At 44.7% G+C, this 18,952-nt stretch overlaps 1 protein-coding gene across 3 annotated transcripts; it reads right to left on the minus strand.

Annotated features, from left to right (window-relative positions):
- Positions 1 to 11: 11 nt before the first annotated feature.
- On the minus strand, positions 12 to 15,540 carry TMEM40 (transmembrane protein 40). 3 transcript variants are annotated; one of them, XM_062500920.1, is made up of 15 exons: positions 14,540 to 15,540; positions 14,162 to 14,215; positions 13,645 to 13,840; positions 10,704 to 10,760; positions 9,953 to 10,092; positions 9,234 to 9,387; positions 7,773 to 7,880; positions 7,215 to 7,268; positions 6,304 to 6,339; positions 5,226 to 5,258; positions 3,800 to 3,865; positions 3,447 to 3,518; positions 3,292 to 3,366; positions 2,569 to 2,631; positions 14 to 2,134 (listed from the first exon to the last, which is right to left on the minus strand). In XM_062500920.1, the coding sequence occupies exons 4-15, from the start codon at positions 10,750 to 10,752 to the stop codon at positions 2,115 to 2,117; spliced, it is 870 nt and encodes a 289-aa protein (XP_062356904.1). In that variant the 5' UTR covers positions 10,753 to 10,760; positions 13,645 to 13,840; positions 14,162 to 14,215; positions 14,540 to 15,540; the 3' UTR covers positions 14 to 2,114. The 3 variants fall into 3 exon arrangements, with proteins under 3 accessions (XP_062356906.1, XP_062356905.1, XP_062356904.1); XM_062500922.1 differs by lacking the exon at positions 6,304 to 6,339 and having other exon boundaries at positions 12 to 2,134; XM_062500921.1 differs by lacking the exon at positions 13,645 to 13,840 and having other exon boundaries at positions 13 to 2,134.
- Between the last annotated feature and the right edge of the window lie 3,412 nt (positions 15,541 to 18,952).

Below are 18,952 nucleotides of genomic sequence, written 5' to 3' on the forward strand. Positions count from 1 at the left end.
GTGTAACGGAAGAGCTGCGTTCGGAGAGGTTAAGGCAGGCAAAGGTGCTTTATGTAGAGAGTTCTAATAAAAATACCAGCTTAAAAAACCTTCTGAGGTTTAATCCCTTCTTTTCTCTGGGGTTTGGTGCTGTGGGGCAATACCTGCATGTTGAGAGTCCCTCCTCTTTGCATTGCCCCCAGTCATTTAAAAACAAAGGCAAGGATGGAGTACCCAGTGTGCTGGTGATGCTCAAGTGGAATGAGATGTTCCAGATCCTGCGGAACCAATGGGAAGGTGAGGCCCCACAGAGCCCTGGGCTCAGGTAGAACATACTGAATGGTAGTGCAGACAGCACAAGTGAAGGAAGCTGAAATTCTTCACAGGAACGTGTAGTTTTGAGTGCTTGGCTGATGCTGCAGCAAGGGTGATGCTGAGGACTAAAGGATCTGGAAGAAGAGCAGGAAATTCCCAGGTACGCAAGAGGATGCAGCTCAATGTGTAAGTTGCTTAATTTTTTTTTTTTTTTTTTTGAGAACTGACTTTTCTCATGAGACCTGCTCTAAGTGGCTGAGCTGTTCATCTTGCATGGTGGGATGCACGTAGTGACTTTTTAAATGGTTTGCTGTTTTTAAATGCTTTGCTTATTTTACCCTTAAGCAGTTTCTGTTAAAATTAAAAATTTATGTTTACTTCAGAGTACCAAATTTACAACATTAAGTATTGAAATGTGTTTCTCATTTTGACTGTTCCACAAATAGCCTTTTGGAAAGACATTAGACGGCAGAGGACACTAAAAAAGCCCATTTCATCAGAGCAGAGTGACTCTGCGTAGTTTTCAGTTCACCCCAAAAGCCATTTGCCACCATGGCTACAGTGGTCTGAGTAAGAAGACTTTATTTGCAGACTAACACAGTAGTAGTTTGGGATGGTGGAATATTTCTACAGATGTATGTACATGAGAATATAAATACTACTAAATAACTTGTATTCATCCTCCTTGCACAATTTAGTCCTTGAGGCATTGGGTGGAAGCTGTGCTGCGTTGGTGCAGGCCTGAGTGCAACTGTTGGTGTTTCTGGCAGTGCAGCTGGAACTGCAGGCAAGAGGGACTGACACTGGTGCTTCAAATTACATACAACAAAAAGTAGCCTTTCTATTTTCCTGAGCAAGGCTTGAAATTGTTCCTGTCAAACTCAGCTGTTTGGGTTTACAGCTTTCAGATTTACATTTCCTTAAAAGTCCATGTTTAAGACTTTTTCTGTTCAGCTGGTTACCTTCATCATTCTGTGGGTATGAAGACTTTACATTTTTACTGAAAATTTAAAGATACCCCCTTTTGTTGCAGTCTTCCTATGATTGCAGTAGCCCTACATTCTCACACTGCGTAACATATCCTATAAAATGAAACCCATGTCAAAGTTCCATGTTTATTTTACTCAAAGAAAGAGAAAGGTTGGGGGATGCGTCAAATCAAGCACTTTGTTTTTCCCCTGAGAAAAGATGAAATCTGCTGTTGTTAATAATCTCATTACTGTTGCACTCTGTCAGTGCCTGTAACATCTCCCCGTCTCTCCTCGCGTGAAACCACTGCCCGCCCCCTGCTCTGAGTTCTGCCACAATCAATTCATCAGCCCCAGTGCCGGCACTGCCGGGGCTCAGCCGGGAGAGCAGCGCCGGCCTCTGCCTGCTCTGGGCAGCACCCGGGGGGAGGAGGAGGCCAAAATTCCTACAGAAACAGCCAGAGCTTAAGCCATAACCAGCACAGGATATTAGTGTGTTGATTTTGGTACACCACAGGCAGAGTGGTGTGATTTGTTAGGAATGAGAGATGCACCACCACATGGCTGCCTGCGGGAGGGAAGGTGAATGTGTTTATATTTAAATGGGATTGAACACAAAGCTACATCTCCATTGTCTTCCAAGCTCTGCAGAGCCCCAAACCGCTTGGGAATACAGACTGGGGCCCTGTACCCCAGTTTCAGGTTTATTTTGGAGGGAAAGAAGTGATGTTTTTCAGAGGTTTCACTATTTCACATTGGCCGTTTGGTTGTTAGGTTCACCTCATAAAGCAGTTCCTTTAGTACTGGAAATCTGGACAGCCAGGTTTTGGGAACTCTGCTGAAACACTCCTCCTAGGCAGCTTTTCTAATGCCTGTGGGATGAAGAAAAAGACAGCTGTCAGGACTGCTGTGTTCAGATTGTGCTGCATCCATGCAGCTTTTCAGTATTCGTTGTGTTTTGTGTCCATAAACATGGATCAACATGAACCAGGAGTCTGAAGACCCAACAAGTGAAGCCTCCTTCCACCCTCTGAGTTTTTATTTAAACTACAGAGTTCTTACGCAGATACTGCCAGGAAATAGTACCCTATACAGATTGGAGTATTAAAAATGTGAAAAAGTTCTGCCACAGGGAAAGAGTCAAGACTAATTCACTTTCAAACCCAAGCAGCTGTAATGAACTGTAGAAAATATTCCTTGTTTTCTAAGGCAGTAAGCTTGGAAATTGTTATTTAAACGAGTTTGTCTTAATTCTTGACCAAGGTACAGGGAAGACAGATGCTGTCAGTAAAAAGAGCAATATTACCTCTCAGCCTGAATCTGTCAATCAGAGGAACAAAGCTGTCAAGGACACTCCGAATTCGGTACACTGGGTGTGAAACAAGCATATAAGATAAGCAGCACAAAACATAAAAAATGGCAAAACCCAAACACTGACACTTGTTTAAACAAGCACATCTGCAATATCATTAATAACAAAGATCAGGCTGAGTCATGAGAAAACCATCCACAACCTCCCACCATGTTAATGAGATCACAGAGGAGACAAGCTCTTGGTTGGGGAACCATAACATGCTGTTGGTGGCAGCTCTCCTATACCATCCCAGGGATTGCCAAAATGCCCAGGTTTTAATATTTCCAGTAGCTGCTGCCATCCAAGTTCTGCCCCAAGCTCATCCCCTGTCCCAGGGGAATACATGGCAGCTGGGATGCATAGCATCTTTTGCAGTGGATCTGGGAAGACAGGCCCTGCTGCTAAAATTACACGTTGTCATGGCAATGCAGTATTCGGCCATTGCTGCAGAAAGAGGTGACTCAGGGTCTTGTGATCACTGAGAAGGAAAAATGAGTCAACCTCTCCCTTCAGTAGCATTAAGGCTGCTTGCTTGCAGCCGCTCTCTAACTGGGAGATGTCAGGAGTTAAGTGGTGGGTTTTGGAATCTTGGCCTCAGCAGGTTTATGGGCTTGTGGCAACAGTGTGACCTTGTCCTTAGTGCAGGGACACAGCTGCTGCTGTAGGGACACTTACCTAGACCAAAGTATATCCCAGTGGTTTCCAGGGAAGCAAAGGTGATTAAACCAATCCCAAGAGAAATAGTCCAATCTAAGGCAACAAAATAAAGGTTAGCTTTGTTCATTTTTCTACAGTGCAACAATATATCCTTCTATTGAATCTTGCCTTACCTTTGTGGTAGTAGTAGCAAACTAGTAAAGCTCCAATTGCAAAGCAAAGAATGACAAAATGAAAGAATTCATCTGAAATTGAGAGGGAAGATTAGGTCACAACTGCAGCCACTGACTCCAAATCCACCTTTAGGTACAGAGTATCACTCACAGAATTAAATCAATTTCCCTGAGATTTCTCAGGCACTAGGCTCAATATAATGACAAGCCTCTATGATTTTCATCATGAAGCCTTGATGCACTTCAACAAAGCACTCATGTTGGAAAAATAAAGGTTTTTTTGAACCAGAGATTTTATTCTTAGACTAAGGTTCAATAGGTTTGACATTAGTTTGATGTAATAAATCAATTACCATCTTTCCGTATGCCCATCCACCGTACTGTCCACTGAGGGGGGTGAGTGCTCTCCTTCTCATATGCTACAAAAAAAAGAAGACTTTTATTGCCATGGAACTGTGAAATTAAGGAGTTTAAAGTTTATTTCCATTTTTTCTATCTGAAATAGATTGTCAGAACAGAATATATGTAAAACTGTTTGTTGGTCTGTGAGCCTTTCAGAAAGATCAAATTAGCAATTTTAAAATCACTCCAAAGAGCATGGTTTTAAAAATGAATTGTAAAAAGTATAACCAGATGGCTGCACTAACAATACTGAATTGTTTTAAAGCACTCTGGGTCTTTTCTGCCTCTTCTGGGACAAGCCAGAGTCTCAGAATGACAGCAGGGGAGTAAAAGCATAGTACAAGGGAGCTTCAGTTTAATTCCTGGGTGCTTTGCAGAACCACAACTACAGTAAAAAGATCCCCTTCCTTACTGAGGCTGTGAGAACCATCCCTCTACTGACAGCTGACCTCAGGTACTTCTGCACCTACCAAAAGAAGACCTGCTGCTGAAATGAGTCTTCTGCAGCCACACTGGCATAGAGAAAAGACAACTAAGAACAAATGAGGTATTTCAGAGGTTTAAACACAGAGCAGTTTGCTCTTTGTCATGAGAAGAGTTGCCAAATTCTCTTTTTTCTCCAACTGTATTGCCAGAAAGAGCTGAGTATTTTGCCATCTCTCCAGTGGGTTCAAAGCAGCAGCTTTTTCCTTTTCTCTTTGTTGGTGGTTTGAGCAGCCCCTGAGGCACCTGCTGCACCCAAGCCTTTGGGAGTTGATTCAGCACAAGTTTCAGATGCTGACTTCCCCTACATTGGGCAACCCCTGCCTGGCAGTGAATTTTCTCTAAAAATGTAACAGCTGAGTACTGGAAGGGTCCTCTACATGAGCTGTAGAGTTTTGCTGTGGTGCTTTTGAACCACAGAGCAACTAAACCTTGCCAAGGAATTCTGTTTTGGGTCATTTGACGCAGGCATCACACTTTTACCTCTTTGAGCAGTCTGCATTGATCACATTCTGGTTTGGGAGCAACCTACGTTATTTTCTTATTAATAACATAGCATTACATTATTCTGACTCGCAGATACAACTCTGCAGTTGTATGAATGATCTATAGATAAAGAATTTAGCAGAACATCTATTCACACTTGGCAAGTGTCTGACCTGTATTACTCTAGTTCCTAAACGAAACAGTCCCACTGTAACTTGGCATCATGGAATGACTTGAACAGTATTTCTTCTGTTAAAGCATTCCATGTTATTACCTGTTTTCAACCTTCTACTTTTTGATTAGACAATCCCTAAAGCATCAAGAAGCTAGTATTGCCCTCAACACTAAGCAAAACTCAGTCCTGAAAGAGCATTCACAAAATAAACTTGTTTGGATGCTTGTACTCACCATCTGCATCTGAATCTTCTCTTCTGGCAATCTCTGAAAAGTAATATAGTTTTGTTACTTCTGATGGAAAAAGTACAAATATAGAGCTGCCCATAATAGTCAGCACCAAAAAGCACAGTGAGTAATCACCTATCTGCAACAAAACTGGGGTGAGTGGTAGAGAGGCCAGACCAAGTAGAAAAGTACTGTGACCCCTTCTGTACCTGGCAGTGTGGGGAGAACATGGCACTGCAATGAATCCCTCTGCCCTGGTGTTCTGTGTGCTTCCTTGGGGATAGGTAACTCAAAAACCTCCCCAAAGGATTATGCTGCAATTTATAACTTCTCTACTGCACAGAACAGAAATGGAGCAGATCCTCTCCAAAAGCTGCTCCACTGGGCTGTTTGACTCTCTTAACTCATCCTGTGGCCTTGGCCTGGGTGCAGCAGGGATGAGCTCAGTAAGGCAATTAAGCCACTGGCAATTTCCTGCTATTTACAGGACTTTCTACAAACATTCTGGGGCTGTGCAGCAGTGTCTTGTGGGAGGAAGTCTGCCTTCAGACTGCCTGTGCAAGCCTCTTGGTTGGCACTGTTGCTCCATTGCCTGACTTTCACCTGGCACCTCCTGCTGGGAATGCTGTGAGCTAAGGCGGGAATGCCTTTGGAGCCAAGCATCATTGCTTGCAGAAACCAGGTTCCAGGTCCCTCTCAGCCTTGCAGCCCTGTTCAGCAGGAGATAGAGGGCTTCAGGAAATGCTAAAAACTGCCTCCAGCGTTTTTGGCTAAGACTGAACAGCTGCCCAACAGAACTGCTGGATTTTCCCTCAAAGAATGACTGCTATGATCTGATCTTTTGAGAACCTGGCAGGCCTACAAAAACAGGTTGATCTGCCAGAACACCTTGTACAAATCACTCGCTGTCACTACCACAGCCTTGCAGCACAACATCTGCACCATGCCCAGGTCCAACACCAGGCTAACTGGAAACAAAGGGATTTCCAGCCTGAGAGTTATTTTTTAATGTCTCAGCAGGTCAGAAAGAAGACACTGCAGTTACAGCCATTCCAGCAGGATGAGGTGACCTGGGAGCACTTACCTGAATCTCTGTAGGGAACCACCTCTGCTGGTATTCCTAAAACATGACAGAGATGAGGTAGATGAATACCTGCAGCGTCTGCTGCCAGTGGCAGCCCATCAGCTGGGTGAAATCAGTGTGGGTGTGTTAACAGATAAGGAAGAGACCAACTCTTAACTCCTTAAAGAGGTTGGCTCTGCTGGGGGTTATGCAGTTAAAAAGTGGAAAATTATTGAATTCTTAACACACCCTCCCCTTCCCCCGTACTCCATCTCTCCAAGTATCTGGAGTCAGGTAGAATCAGACTCCTGTAAAACAGATTAGATCTCCTAATGCCAATTTAAATGAGCTGCTCTTACATTTGTGCTGAGCTCAGTTTAAGACCTTAATTAATTAAAATATTAATGCTTTACATTTTTATATCCACAGTTCTATAGATATTTCTGTGTATTGACACAATACATTTTCTTCATCTACATTGTACTTATTTTCCATTTTTCCTTTGGTAGGAAAGGAAAAGCCTCAGGAACGAGGTGGTCCTTGCTGATGATCTCCAGTCAGTGCTGTGGGCTGACTGCAGCCCCTGTAAGTAGTGGCTGTGACAGATGTTTTCAGAACCCTCTTGCTGCATTTCAGTGGCAGCTGTGCAGACCCAGGCAGCAGGATTCCTCCCACAACAGCAGATTTTGCTGCTTTTCTGGTTCAACTCTGAGCACAGGGCATGGCTGAGTGTCAGCATTAGTTAAGCCTCATCTTGTAGGAAATGTCTTTCCTACAGCCAAAATCTGACTTGTCTTTTTTTTTTTTTTTATATTTACACGTTAACATACCTTTGCTCAACAGCAAAATCAAAGAGTGCAAAAAATAATCATTTTTTTGGTTTATACTGGTTGCCTCTAGTAAAAGCCAATACTGTTGTCACTTTGTCCTACCTCCAAGTGACTGGCCTTCAGTCTTCTGTCTTCCTAAATCTTCTTCATCACTGTCTGGATAAGAGAAACTGTTTGTTCATCAGAGTGAAGAAAAATCTGCTAGCAGCATCAGAAACAACAGCACTGTAATTGTTTGCTCATAATATAACCATATGAAGGTAAAATTCAAGGCTTTGAAATGCAAAGATCACTATTGGCTGCTTTTGCCTCACAGCTCCCTTCAAAGCTGCCTGAATAGGTGAAACTCAGCAAAACCTGAAGTTGGATTATCCTGTATAAAGGGTTGTAGAGAAAAGTTAGGATCTTTTATTTGGTGAAGGACTCCTGCAGCAGATTTCAATTTTTCTGAAACCAACTTTCACAAGAGTGGGTGGCAGCCATTATTTTGCTGATCATGAATCAGGTACTGATGTTTTTCTGTGTTCTCTCTTTTGCATAATTTCTCACTTAATTCAGAGCTCTACGTAATTACCACATCCACATCTCTAATGTTAATCCTTACAAACATGCAGACAGGCTAAGTTATGTATCAGGGAAAATAAAATAAATCCTCTTTACCTTGTGTATCTTCATCCATGGACACATGGGATGAGTTTTCAGACTTTTTATCCTCTTCTGAATATACAAAATCCTTTTCCAATCTCTTCAGGAGTTTGAATTTTTCATCTTTTTTAATAAGGAGAGAAAAAAACATTATCAGCGATTAAATTTTCTATTTTACAATTACAGATCTCACAATGCTTTATTAGAAGTTGCCTGACAGGAAATCAGACCCTTTGTCTAATTTCAGCCCTGTTTTTAGCACACAAAGGGTAGTACAATGCATCAAATGAAAGCATCATACACACCACAGTTTAGGCTTTCTTAAATGGTTGTGGTAGACACCTAAAGTTTCATATTCTGGCGTTTAATCATTCATAATGCTACCTCTGTGCCAAATCCCACTCCCTGAAGCAGCAGCAGCTGAAGGATGCTTCAGCAGGAGAGGAGCTGCTCACCCTGCCCTAGGCTACTCCTGCCAGGGTTCCTTGTGCGGACTCCGCGGTTCCAGCTCCCTCTCGTGGCACACAGGCACAAGCCCTCCCAGCCAGGCCACCCCAGGACCCAACTGGTCCCGGCTCCTGTGGCCAGGGCTGACTCTGAACAGCTTCATACCCAGCTCTGTGCTCAGAGCCGAGGCTCTGAGCATCTCTTCATCAGGAGGTGCAGGATTTTGGCACAGACAGGTAGATGGGATTCCTTCTCCTCCAGCTCCTCGAGGCTGCTCACAGCCCAAGGGTCTTGTTACCAACATTCCTGCTCTGAGAGATGACCAAAGCTGGGCTGTGCTCCAGGCTGGGAAGTCTCTCGCCTTCGGGAACAAGTTTAATCAAGGCAGAAGCAGGAACAGGATGTCAATGAGGGTCTACAGTTAAATTTTGGGTCATCTTAAGTGAGTGGTCCTCTGTCATCTATTAAAGACAATTAATACTATGGACCCTGTGAAACTGCCCTTAGTTTCTTACAGCACAACCAGGCAAATAAGGCTCGTTTATTTTGTTGCCAGGTTCAGCACCCTGTGTGCCATCCCCTGTCCATTCCTTTTTGTTTTAAATATGCTGCTAAGGAATTATTTGTAAAAATATTTTCACTGGCTCATCTCTGGTTTCTTACCACCACTGTGAATGCTCAGAGGGGTCCTGGCTGGCTGGGTAAGAGTCTGTGCAAAAAAGTCAGGGAAAACTTTCTCAAGTCAGAGAAACTTCTTTGGAAGCATCATCCCAGGATGCGCTCTCTCCCTAAACACAGGGTTTTTTTTTTTCCCAGAAGAAGCCAAGTCTAACTGCAGTAAAATTCTAATTTTGGCTCCCATTACCACTACACCTAATTGCATTTCCTGAGCAGTACTTCCAGACAAATCAGTTGTTTACTAATAATCACTTTCAAGCACACAACAGTGTGTTCAAGTTGCCGCCAAGTGCCACTGGCCCTGCAGTAATTTTAACAAAAACAGTTGACAAGAAGACAGGTAGGACTCACCCTTTCCCTTGGAGCTGGGCAGCTGCTTGTACCCAGATGGGTTGGAAGTCTTCAGCAAAAGGTAAAGAAGAGCCATTGCCCTGACTCCTTTTTTTTCTATGGCTTTCAGGCAGGCAGCACAGCCTCCAGGAAGGACATCACAGCTGTTAAGGAGCTGAAAAGAAGTTAAGTAAATAGCAAATAGTCCTTCCAATAAAACACAGCCTGTAGAAGCACATGCTGATGGGCAAATGAGTGTATTTCACTCTGTGGGAAAGGTACCCCTTGCTCCTACTAAAAAGGGGAAACTGGGGACAAAGAGTAAGGTCAAAGATGGGAAGAGAATGTAAACTCCATTCAGTAACTCTGAGCAGAGCCTTCAGCTGGGAAAAACAGCATGGTGGGCAATAGTTAACTATTCAGAGAGCTAGAGAAATACAGCTATAGGGTCTGAAAATGACTGAGGAATTTCTGCAATATCTTACAGCAGAATGTCACTAACGATGGTCCTGCTTAGAGCACAGTGAGCTGAACTGATCCTGAGGAATTTATACAGAGCCAGTTATTTCTGCACATGGAGAGCAGTGAAGTAAAAAGCAGTTGCCTGAACCTCATCTAAGTGCCCTGTTATACCTTTTAATATATTTCAGCATATCAGATAGTGGGACTTCATGTTTGCTCTCCCCAGAGTATAGCAGAAAAGTAGTAGAATAAGGGTAACGGTTTCTTTGGTAGCTTACATTGTTCTTTTCTTCAGTATTCAGGATAGGTGGGTCAGTAGTGGCCAAGCATTTTACAAGTGATTCCCAGAAGGATTGGTTCATCTTCTCATGATTCTCCAAGTACTTAGCATCAGCAGCAAATACTCTCTGAAAAATGTCTGCAAAGAAGACAAACCTGTCACTGTGCAGGAGTAGAGGGGGTTTGCATGGCAGTGTTCTTGTGGTGCTCAGTGCAGGTGTGGAGAGAGACACCAAGCTCTAACACATTGCCCAAAATCAGCACACAGCAAAGAAAGTGGTGCTGTATTGTATAAAACATCTCAGTCTGCTACAAAACAGTGGACAAATGTCAGGAGTCCATTCAAATGACTGATGTCTCTGGGATGCTGTAGTCTCAGTTAGAGAAGCATGGCAAATGTTCCCCAAGCATTCCTAGCTATTTAACAAGTGTTATTCTGACCATGCTGTTTTACAGACAGGCACAAAGACCCCAAGGACTGGATACCAAGGTACTGAGGTTGCTCATCAGGCATTTAATGCACAGTAAAGTGTCCTTCCTGTATCTAAATTCTCACTTGCATGTGCACAAAACCTAACAGGAGCCTGTGGAAGAGCGGGGAATTGACTGCTGGTGTCTCTTTTAAAAGCAAGGAGAGGGATAGGGTGTGTTTTCAGAGGAAACAGATTCCATTAACTCATGCCCACCCTGGCAAACACTGCTGTGCAGTGTGCATGTGCCAAAGCTCTGATCTTTGTGTGCTTCCCTCACCTCGCTGTTCTTCAGTAAGATCTGAGATCAGGACATCCAAATTCTCCATTGCTGTGCCTGTTTGAAAGGGGAGAAAAATCACATATAGAATCAGGTCACTGACCTTCCTGGTTTTCTGTCTTTGATTTTCTGCAAACACAGTGTCTCTCTCTGGGCCTTTCAGTTTTGAAATCACTTCTCTGTTTCACATCATGATTCACTTACCCTCCTGGGACCCAGTTCTTGACTCCTCTGAGTGAGAGCCCTACCAGGCTTTGGTTATTAGGAAAGAACAAAAGTCTGATCATCATGAGTAAAACAAAAAGAAGTCAGACTTGATCATTCACATTGTTGTTTTGTAAAGCTACCGAGGTGTCTAATTAAATATTTACCACAGATGTGAGTAACCTAATAGGCCGGGTTCCATTCCTGAAACAGAACATTATCCTGTACCTTTGACATTCTAATACTTAAAACGTATCAGCCGGGAAAAAAATAGCAGAAATAGTTCCTAGGAAAGTCCAGCAAGGCTTTGAATTCTTGTCTCTCAGAAGACTTTGATGCTTCAACATCTGTTCTTCCCAAGTTGTCATGAAAAGGAAATTTCCATTAATTTTAGCTTTATGAATTACAAATTTTTAGGTGTTGATGCCAGATTAAATACTGGTATTTGCCACAGAAACAAACGTACCGACATCCCCAAAATTCAACATTTCCTTTGTTTAGATAAACTTGCCACGAAAGTTTTAGGCTGAGGCTGGAATATTCTGATGGTGCGCATTTTGTGGTGGCTGTGGTTGTGAACTGTTGCCTATTCCTAGTGCAGTCCAGGCATTCTGCACTGATGCATCTCCCGTCACACAACACTGCAACTAACCCACAGTTGTACTGAGAGATGGAAAAGGAGATTTTTTTTAGGAGCCTGAAGCACAGTTTCCACTATGCAGGATGCAAGAGGAAAACAGTTTGTATGTCCACACTTTTTCTTACAATATGACTTTTGGATCCATTCAACAAAACGCTTCCAATCAAGCAGTTTGAAAACTAAGTATATCCTTCAAATTTTAAAGAGAAAAACACACTTCTTTTCCTACTGGCACTTTCAGTTCTCTAAAGACCATCATATCAGTCCAAAAAATATTCTAATACAAAACCCAAAACAGGTCAGTTAATATCTTCAGAAGGATGATGTACCACATAAGCAAACACTCAAACAGAACAACTTTCTAGGGTGTCTGTTCTCAGACGGAGGAAATTAGACACAAATAGACTCCAAAAGACTTCTGGGAAAATTACAAGGCCACTTTCAAAGGTTCAGCTCAGAAAACCTGGCTTACCTGCCTCCAAAGTGTATTGTAAGAAAACAATATTTTAACAGCATTTTGGAATTATTTCCATTGATGAATCTATGCAAAAGATCTGCAGATATTCCCCTTTTCCCTGACTTACATCCAGCCTATGCTGCTGTAGCTGTGGCAGCAGGCCTGTGGGAGCTATGAGCCTGTGAGCACCCGATAGGGAATGCAGGAAATGCATCTGTCCCCTCTGTGGGTAAGCACCAACTGATGTGGAAATGCAGAAACCCAGCACACCACACCCTGGACAGACTTGCTCTTGGCCACTCTATCAAGAATGTTAGTTCATAGGCACTTGTATATCTCCAGGTATGGTTTTCTGCCTTTTCCAGTCTCTTTCTTGCCTTCCTATTTGCTCAACTTAGACCTTGCAACAGCTGCTTGTTTAAGCTAAATCCTTTAGGCCTCTATCTGGACTTCACAGTCAAAATACCAGAGCTAAAGGAACAAAAGTACTTTAAATATAAATTTTGTTTCTTCCAACTGATTTAAAAAAACAATTTGTAAGTATACTGATATTTTACTGTTGAGTGAAACTCAGGAGGTTTATCTTTGGGGTTTCTAATACCCTAGTGAAGGACACCTCCAATGGCATTTTAAGGCAGGTTGCTGTTCCCTGAGAGAAACCTGTCACAGCAGCTACCCTATCCCAGCTTTGCATCATCCCAAAGGCAAAGTGAGCAGGTGAGCACTACCTGACCTGTCCTGCCACGCACACAGAAGAGCAGATTCAACACTGAAGGCAGAGCAGACACTGTCAACATCATCTTCTGCTATCAGACTGATTTACTTCAAATTTGCTCATTTGCTGGTCCAAATGAGCTGACTGCTCAGCTGTTCCAGCAACAGAAACACAGTTGCCTAATGCACTTTTGCATCCTGCTGTGGTAAGACCTGGACACCACAAGAGGATCCAGGAGCAACCAGCATCTGCTCCCATCTCCCTTTCTGGGCCTCCAGTACAGCTCAGCCCAGACAGTCACCAAGATTTACACTAACCAAGGAAGTTGGGTACCTAATTTGTCTTAGGCTATGCACAATTAATTCCCTTGTGGCTCTTCTGGAAAGAAAATCAGATCTAAACAAAGGATAAGTATACGTGCTTAATTATTGTATGTTTTAAAAGTGACTTACTTGATTATACCTCATAATGAGAGAAGAATGATGATATACAGGCATTTCAGCCTGGCCATGAGCTCACTGGGGAATGACATGAACAACAAACTTCACCCTGCTTTCCTTGCAGTAAATCAGAACTTAATTGCAGTGAGGTCTTTTTAACATGTTAGAATAAAATTTGCGTGCAGAGTCAGATTTAGAAAGTGAGGTTAACAACTTCCATACACAAGGTTTTGCTTAGCTGATTAAATATATCTGAGAGAAATTGCTCAATAAGACAACAAAAAAAATTGCAAATAAAATAAAATAAGGTTGTTTTAATTTCAAGACAAAAATCAGACAATCCCAAACCTTTTCCCTTTGAAACTACTTTTACCTTTCATTTTAAGTTATATGCTGATGCCTAAACTCACTAAATTTTATTTTAAATAAAAAGTCCCTCAGTGCCCTGCTCTCAAGCCAAACCAAACCAACTTCTTAAAGCACACCTGCAAGTCTTAGGTTGGTCCTAGCAGTTGGTTCTACAGGAAGATATCCTGGCAGGCTGGGGCCGTGGTGAAAGCTGAGTTTCTTCCTGTGAGACAACAAAAACTGATCCACGCCAGCGGAGTTTGAAACCCTTCCTGCTCCAGTCTTCTCTGGCTGTGGTAATAATTCTGCTACCCTTCCTGTTGTCAAATGTAGCTGAAATGTGACACAGAAGTAGCAAAATTCAGACTTTTCATTCTCCTTGAATATAGGCATGTAAAGAGACCCAGCAAGTGCATGTCACTGCAGCAAGGGCAACTCCCAGGCTCACTCTGACCAGCTCCATGGGGTGAGCAAGGAGCAGGCACAGCCCATTCACTCCTTGCAGCTCCAGCATTTCCTTCCTCCCCTGGCTTTCACAGCAAGCCCAGACACGGTGGCTGCACTGCTGCCAGCCCCACACCTGTAAACCCTGCGGGGTTTGCTGCCCGTTCTCCAGCTCTGCCTTCAGGACCGACGTGCAACATTTGAAATTACCTGCTTTGTGTTTCTCCTTCACGCCGTGTGCCTCTCCGTGGTTGCTGCAAAGCTCTGAAGGAAGAGTTTAATTCATCAGAAGCCAGGAATGTTCACGCTTGTAATCTCAGTAAAATTAAGGCAAACAATTTTTTCTTTGCATAAAGTGTTGGGCTTGCTGTGAGGATTTTAGAGAAAAAAAGAACTATTTAAAAGACAGGGAAGTTGAGTCAAGAGAGTTTATAGGGAAGTCCTGCAATCCCCACAGCACCAGAATCCTTTTCCTGTACAGTGGCTTGATGCCTCAAGCAGCAACCAACAACCAGCAGCACAGCAAGAACCAGCAGACACCCTCAGGCTTGACCCCAAGACGCTGCTGAGCCCCTCCCCGGCGCTCACCTGCAAGGCTGCGCGGCGGCTCTGGATCCTGGGCCGGTTCTGTATCCTGGGCCGGCTCCCAGCCCGGCCCTGCCTTGTGCCGGTGCCGGGGGAAGGCCCCAGGGCCGGGCCCTCACGTGCCCTCCCCTGACTCACGGGGGGAAGGAGCGGCGGCTCCGGCACCTCTGGCTGCAGAGGTGACGCTCCAGGGGTGTGCTGCCTGTCCCTGAGCTCTGGGGAAGGAGGCCAAGGGCCATCCCTGCTGGCACGGAGAGAGGAGCTGTGCAGCTCCCAGCCTGCCTCAGGCACTAATGGCCTTCAGTAGCCCTGAGCAGCCAGGAGCCCTCAGCCCTGCCCACGGCCGCTCCAGCACAGCCCCTGCTCAGGCTGGAGTCTCAGGCCCACTTGTTTGGCCTCCCTGGCACATCAGGGCACGTAGAATCTGCTCTGCGGGGAGAAGCCCTGGGTTCTGGTAAAGCTAAGCAGGGACACCATGGTGGAGGTTTGGAAGCCCAGGCAAGCTGCCCTCCTGCTCAGGGCATCCCAGAGGCACAGGCGGAATGTCTGTGCGGCTGAGCCAGTGACAGCAAAGGGAAACGTGCCCTCCACCCCACTTGTCCCCAGCAGCCACAGAGGGTGCTGACAACACAAAGCCTCTGGCTCTGCTCATCCCATACCTGCTGTAAGGCCATTGGTGCTCCCCTCCAGCCCTTCTCAGGCACCTCTGACACCCATCTCTTCAGCACAAGTTACCTGGAGCTACCCCAGGGCTGCTTGCTATTCTGGGCAGCTGCTCCCTCACTGGCAGCTGATGCTTTCTGAGCCAGCCAGCCTTTTCCACAAGGAAACAAGAGGACAGGAGAGGTCAGATTCCTCCACAGCTGAAGGTGGCAGATGTTTGTTTGGTCATCTGAAGAGTGACAGCCAGTGTCAAAGCATACTCCTTGGGACACTCCAGTAGCACAGTAGCTATTGATTACACAAAGTGGGTCATGTAAGTCATTTGCCAAATTCAGCTAATGGCTTGACCCTGGTGCAGTTGGTACCCCAGGAAGGATTTTACTCCCTCCCTCTGCTCTCCTCACTTCTTCATCTCCTGATGCTTCTGGAGAGACTGAGACACAGGTAAATTAAGTTATACTTCCTGTAGCAGGTGTGCATTTATTTTTCTTTTCCAAGTTTGTTTGGCTGTTTGATGTAGTTTTCTAGAATGTCTGTAGAGGGGAAAAGGATTGGGGTTTGTGTTTGTTTAAGCAAGGTATTCCACTACTTTTCTACAGGTACCTATTCAAGTGCCTTGCCTCACCCCCCCAACATTTCTAATCACCTGTAACATTGAACACTTAAAGCAGCTAATACACTGCATCTACTGCTAGGAAGATTATCTAATGCATTAGAATGCTTTATCATGTACTACATGTGTTTATTTGGCCCTTATTAGGGAACTGTCCTCTGAGAGATTTAGAATGGTGATTTATTCTTTGTACACTGGGAAAATTGCTTCCAGGAGGGGTTTAGAGAGGTGACACAGGCAGAACAGCTCTTATGCTTGACACTAATTGGGTGCAGTGTGTGTGTGTAGATTTGTCACAGAGGCAGGTTGCATAAGAAACGCAGAAATACTCCTAAGTGAGTGTAGGAGAGGCCCAGAGATGGTACACAAGAGTAGTTATTGCTCATTAAGTCATCGCATTTCTGACAGATTTCAACATTCCCATGACTCCCTCTTGCCCTACCCTGACTTTCATCCAACGAATTGGTTACATTACTCCTTCCTGTACATTTACTGAGTTTGCTACTTATTTTCCTTTAAAGTCTTTTTCAATAATTGGTGTGAGCCTGTGAAGCACAGGTAAGTGCAGGGGGATTATGCCTCACTGCCAGCTGCATGCACTTTGCAGGCTACAGATAGTTTACAGCTACCTTTCTGCTTTTTCAACTATGAGACTGAGAGAGAAGAAAAAAAGCAACAAGCAGAGTGAATACACCCCTCTTCGTAACCTTCCTTCTAGACCATCACTGAACCAGTAACATCCTGTTATGCTGAAATAATATGCAAGTTATTTGCTTTTTTTGGCTGGGACAAAGCCTGGGGTTTAGCCATGAAAGCTTTTGTGGAATCATATGGGAGTAGATCATATAGTACCTTACTATGATATTTTGGAAGTTTTTTTCTCTTTCTGTACCCTTCTGTGGCTTTACTTGCCATAATAAATAATTCATTGTATTAGTATTTTAAATTAACACAGTAAAATTTTTCAGAAAGCCCATTAAATTTAAAAATTAGGCCTATTTGAGCAGGCTAAATCAAAGGCCAGGATGTATCACTCACTTCCTGGAGGATTAGTGACCTCCTCAGGTGCTCCTATCAACAGCTCATGAGGCAGAAGAGTGATTCCAGTACTGACAATCACAAGATCCTCCCCTTAGTGGCTACAGGTAATGATGGAAACTTTCCCTCATTGTGGGAGCTCCCCTTTATTATGATCAACACATTACAGGCTCACAAACGGGCTGAAGGATGTGGGGGAGAGGGTGTCTGGCCTCTGGGCCAATTAGCTACAAGGGCAGTTTTCCAATTACAGTCTGGAAGCCCAGGCCCATCAGTAGGATGGACAGTGCGGCCCCAACACGAAGCACAAATCCATAAAGGGCAGGCTGCTGGCTGAGACACAGGGAACAGTGAACTGCTCCCAGCCCCTGGCCTGGCTGAGCCAAGTGCTGCAGCAAGCACAGGGAAAAACACTGGGTCTGAGGATACTCTCCCCACCCACTGCCCTAACTGGAGGACTGCTTCCATGAGTGACCTGCAAAAAAATTTGCTCCAGTATCTGCTCCTCTCCTCTTCCTTGTTCTCCCAGTTCACTGGACTCCCCTTCCATCCTGTCTTCTGGTCTAGCAATAGGGCTGGAAGTGCCTCATGGAAGGAAAGCCAAAGGCAGGGTTGCACAGATGCTCCCTGGGAAGCACCAGGACCCCAAGGAATAATTCCCAGCTTCAGCTGACCCTCTCTCTTGATAAAGCTGTTTTCCTCACCACTTTCAAGCACACAGGCAACACCAAGGATTTTGATATTTAATCCTGATGTTTTATGGAATGGGTTTGGCCCTGGAATCCATTTTTTAACCCTGTCAGCAAGGCAGGTTGAGACCTGCCCCCCACTGCTTTGTCAGCAATGCACCTGCCAGGAGATGGCAAGGCCAGGAAGCAGAACAGCCTACAAAGGTAAGGAGGCGCGGGTTGGTTACCTGGTGGGGCTACCTGTTGGCACAGGGGCAGCACAGAGAGTCACAGCTGGGATGGGGCTGGGCCAGCAGCTCCGTGCAGCACTGACCAAACTGGCTGGGGCATCCCCCAGCCAAGGTGTACCTCGGACCTCCCACAGGCCCAACTCTGAAGTCAGCAGGATTTGAGAGTTTGATCTATCTATTATTTCCCCAGGATATTATTCTCAAAACTTCTGCTTCAGGATATACTCAACAATAATCTTCTCCTCCTCCAAAGAGAGGGCTCTGTCAACTACTGGCTTCACACTTCTGTGATATAAAGTGAAAAAACACAGGCTGTGTCAGACCGCACAGGGAAAGAGGGATGGGGAAGGTGAGTGGAAAGGTGAGTTCATGGTACAGCCACCCTAAACCTTTTATGTACTCTAAAGCCAAGTTCCCAGGTACCAGGACCTGCAGAGCTCAGAGCAGCACTGCTGGCAGCTTTTGGAAATTGGACACAAAATCTCAGTGAATCTGGAGACCTCCCATACTCCTGTGACCTTCCCGTCTCACTGACCTGGGGAGCAGCAGCAATCCCAGGCTGGCAGGGCCAATCTTCTCTTTGTGAGACTACTCCAGTGACATCCACTGCTGTTGGTGCCTTGGCACCAGGATGCAAATAGACACCATCTTCTGGGATCTTTGAAATTCAACCTTGCAGCCTCTTAGGACCAAAGTGCAGCTCTCCCTCAACAACTCAGCTGTGTCCTAAAACATTCCTCTCTTGAGATCACCTCAGCTCACTGAATTATGAGGTTCATTCACCTGCAACATAAAGGGGATGAAGGTACACTTGACTTTAAAAGTGTTTCCTAAAATCAAGGGTCTGCTTGCAGCAGGCACTGAGAGAGTCCCAAGGGTATTTACTAAAAGCTAGAACTATTTAAGAATAGTTCTGGTCCAATCCATTAATCTTAAAAGATGTACTCTGGATCAGAGACTACAACTTTTTTGGGCTATGCAATGCTTGAATCAAGCTCTAGATCCCTCTTCTGCTGACACCATGCAATGGGTGATGCCAATACACCTTGTCTTCCACCCAGATCAAAACATTACAGCTCATTCCCAACCCTCAGAGCCTCTAATGAGGACTGCTGGACTGGTGCAATCACTTCATGAGGCCTGGCTGCCTGTGCAGCAGGCAGCGAGTACCACAAACCCACTG

Source organism: Cinclus cinclus, chromosome 12, assembly GCF_963662255.1.
Source record: "Cinclus cinclus chromosome 12, bCinCin1.1, whole genome shotgun sequence".
Taxonomy (NCBI): Eukaryota; Metazoa; Chordata; class Aves; order Passeriformes; family Cinclidae; genus Cinclus; species Cinclus cinclus.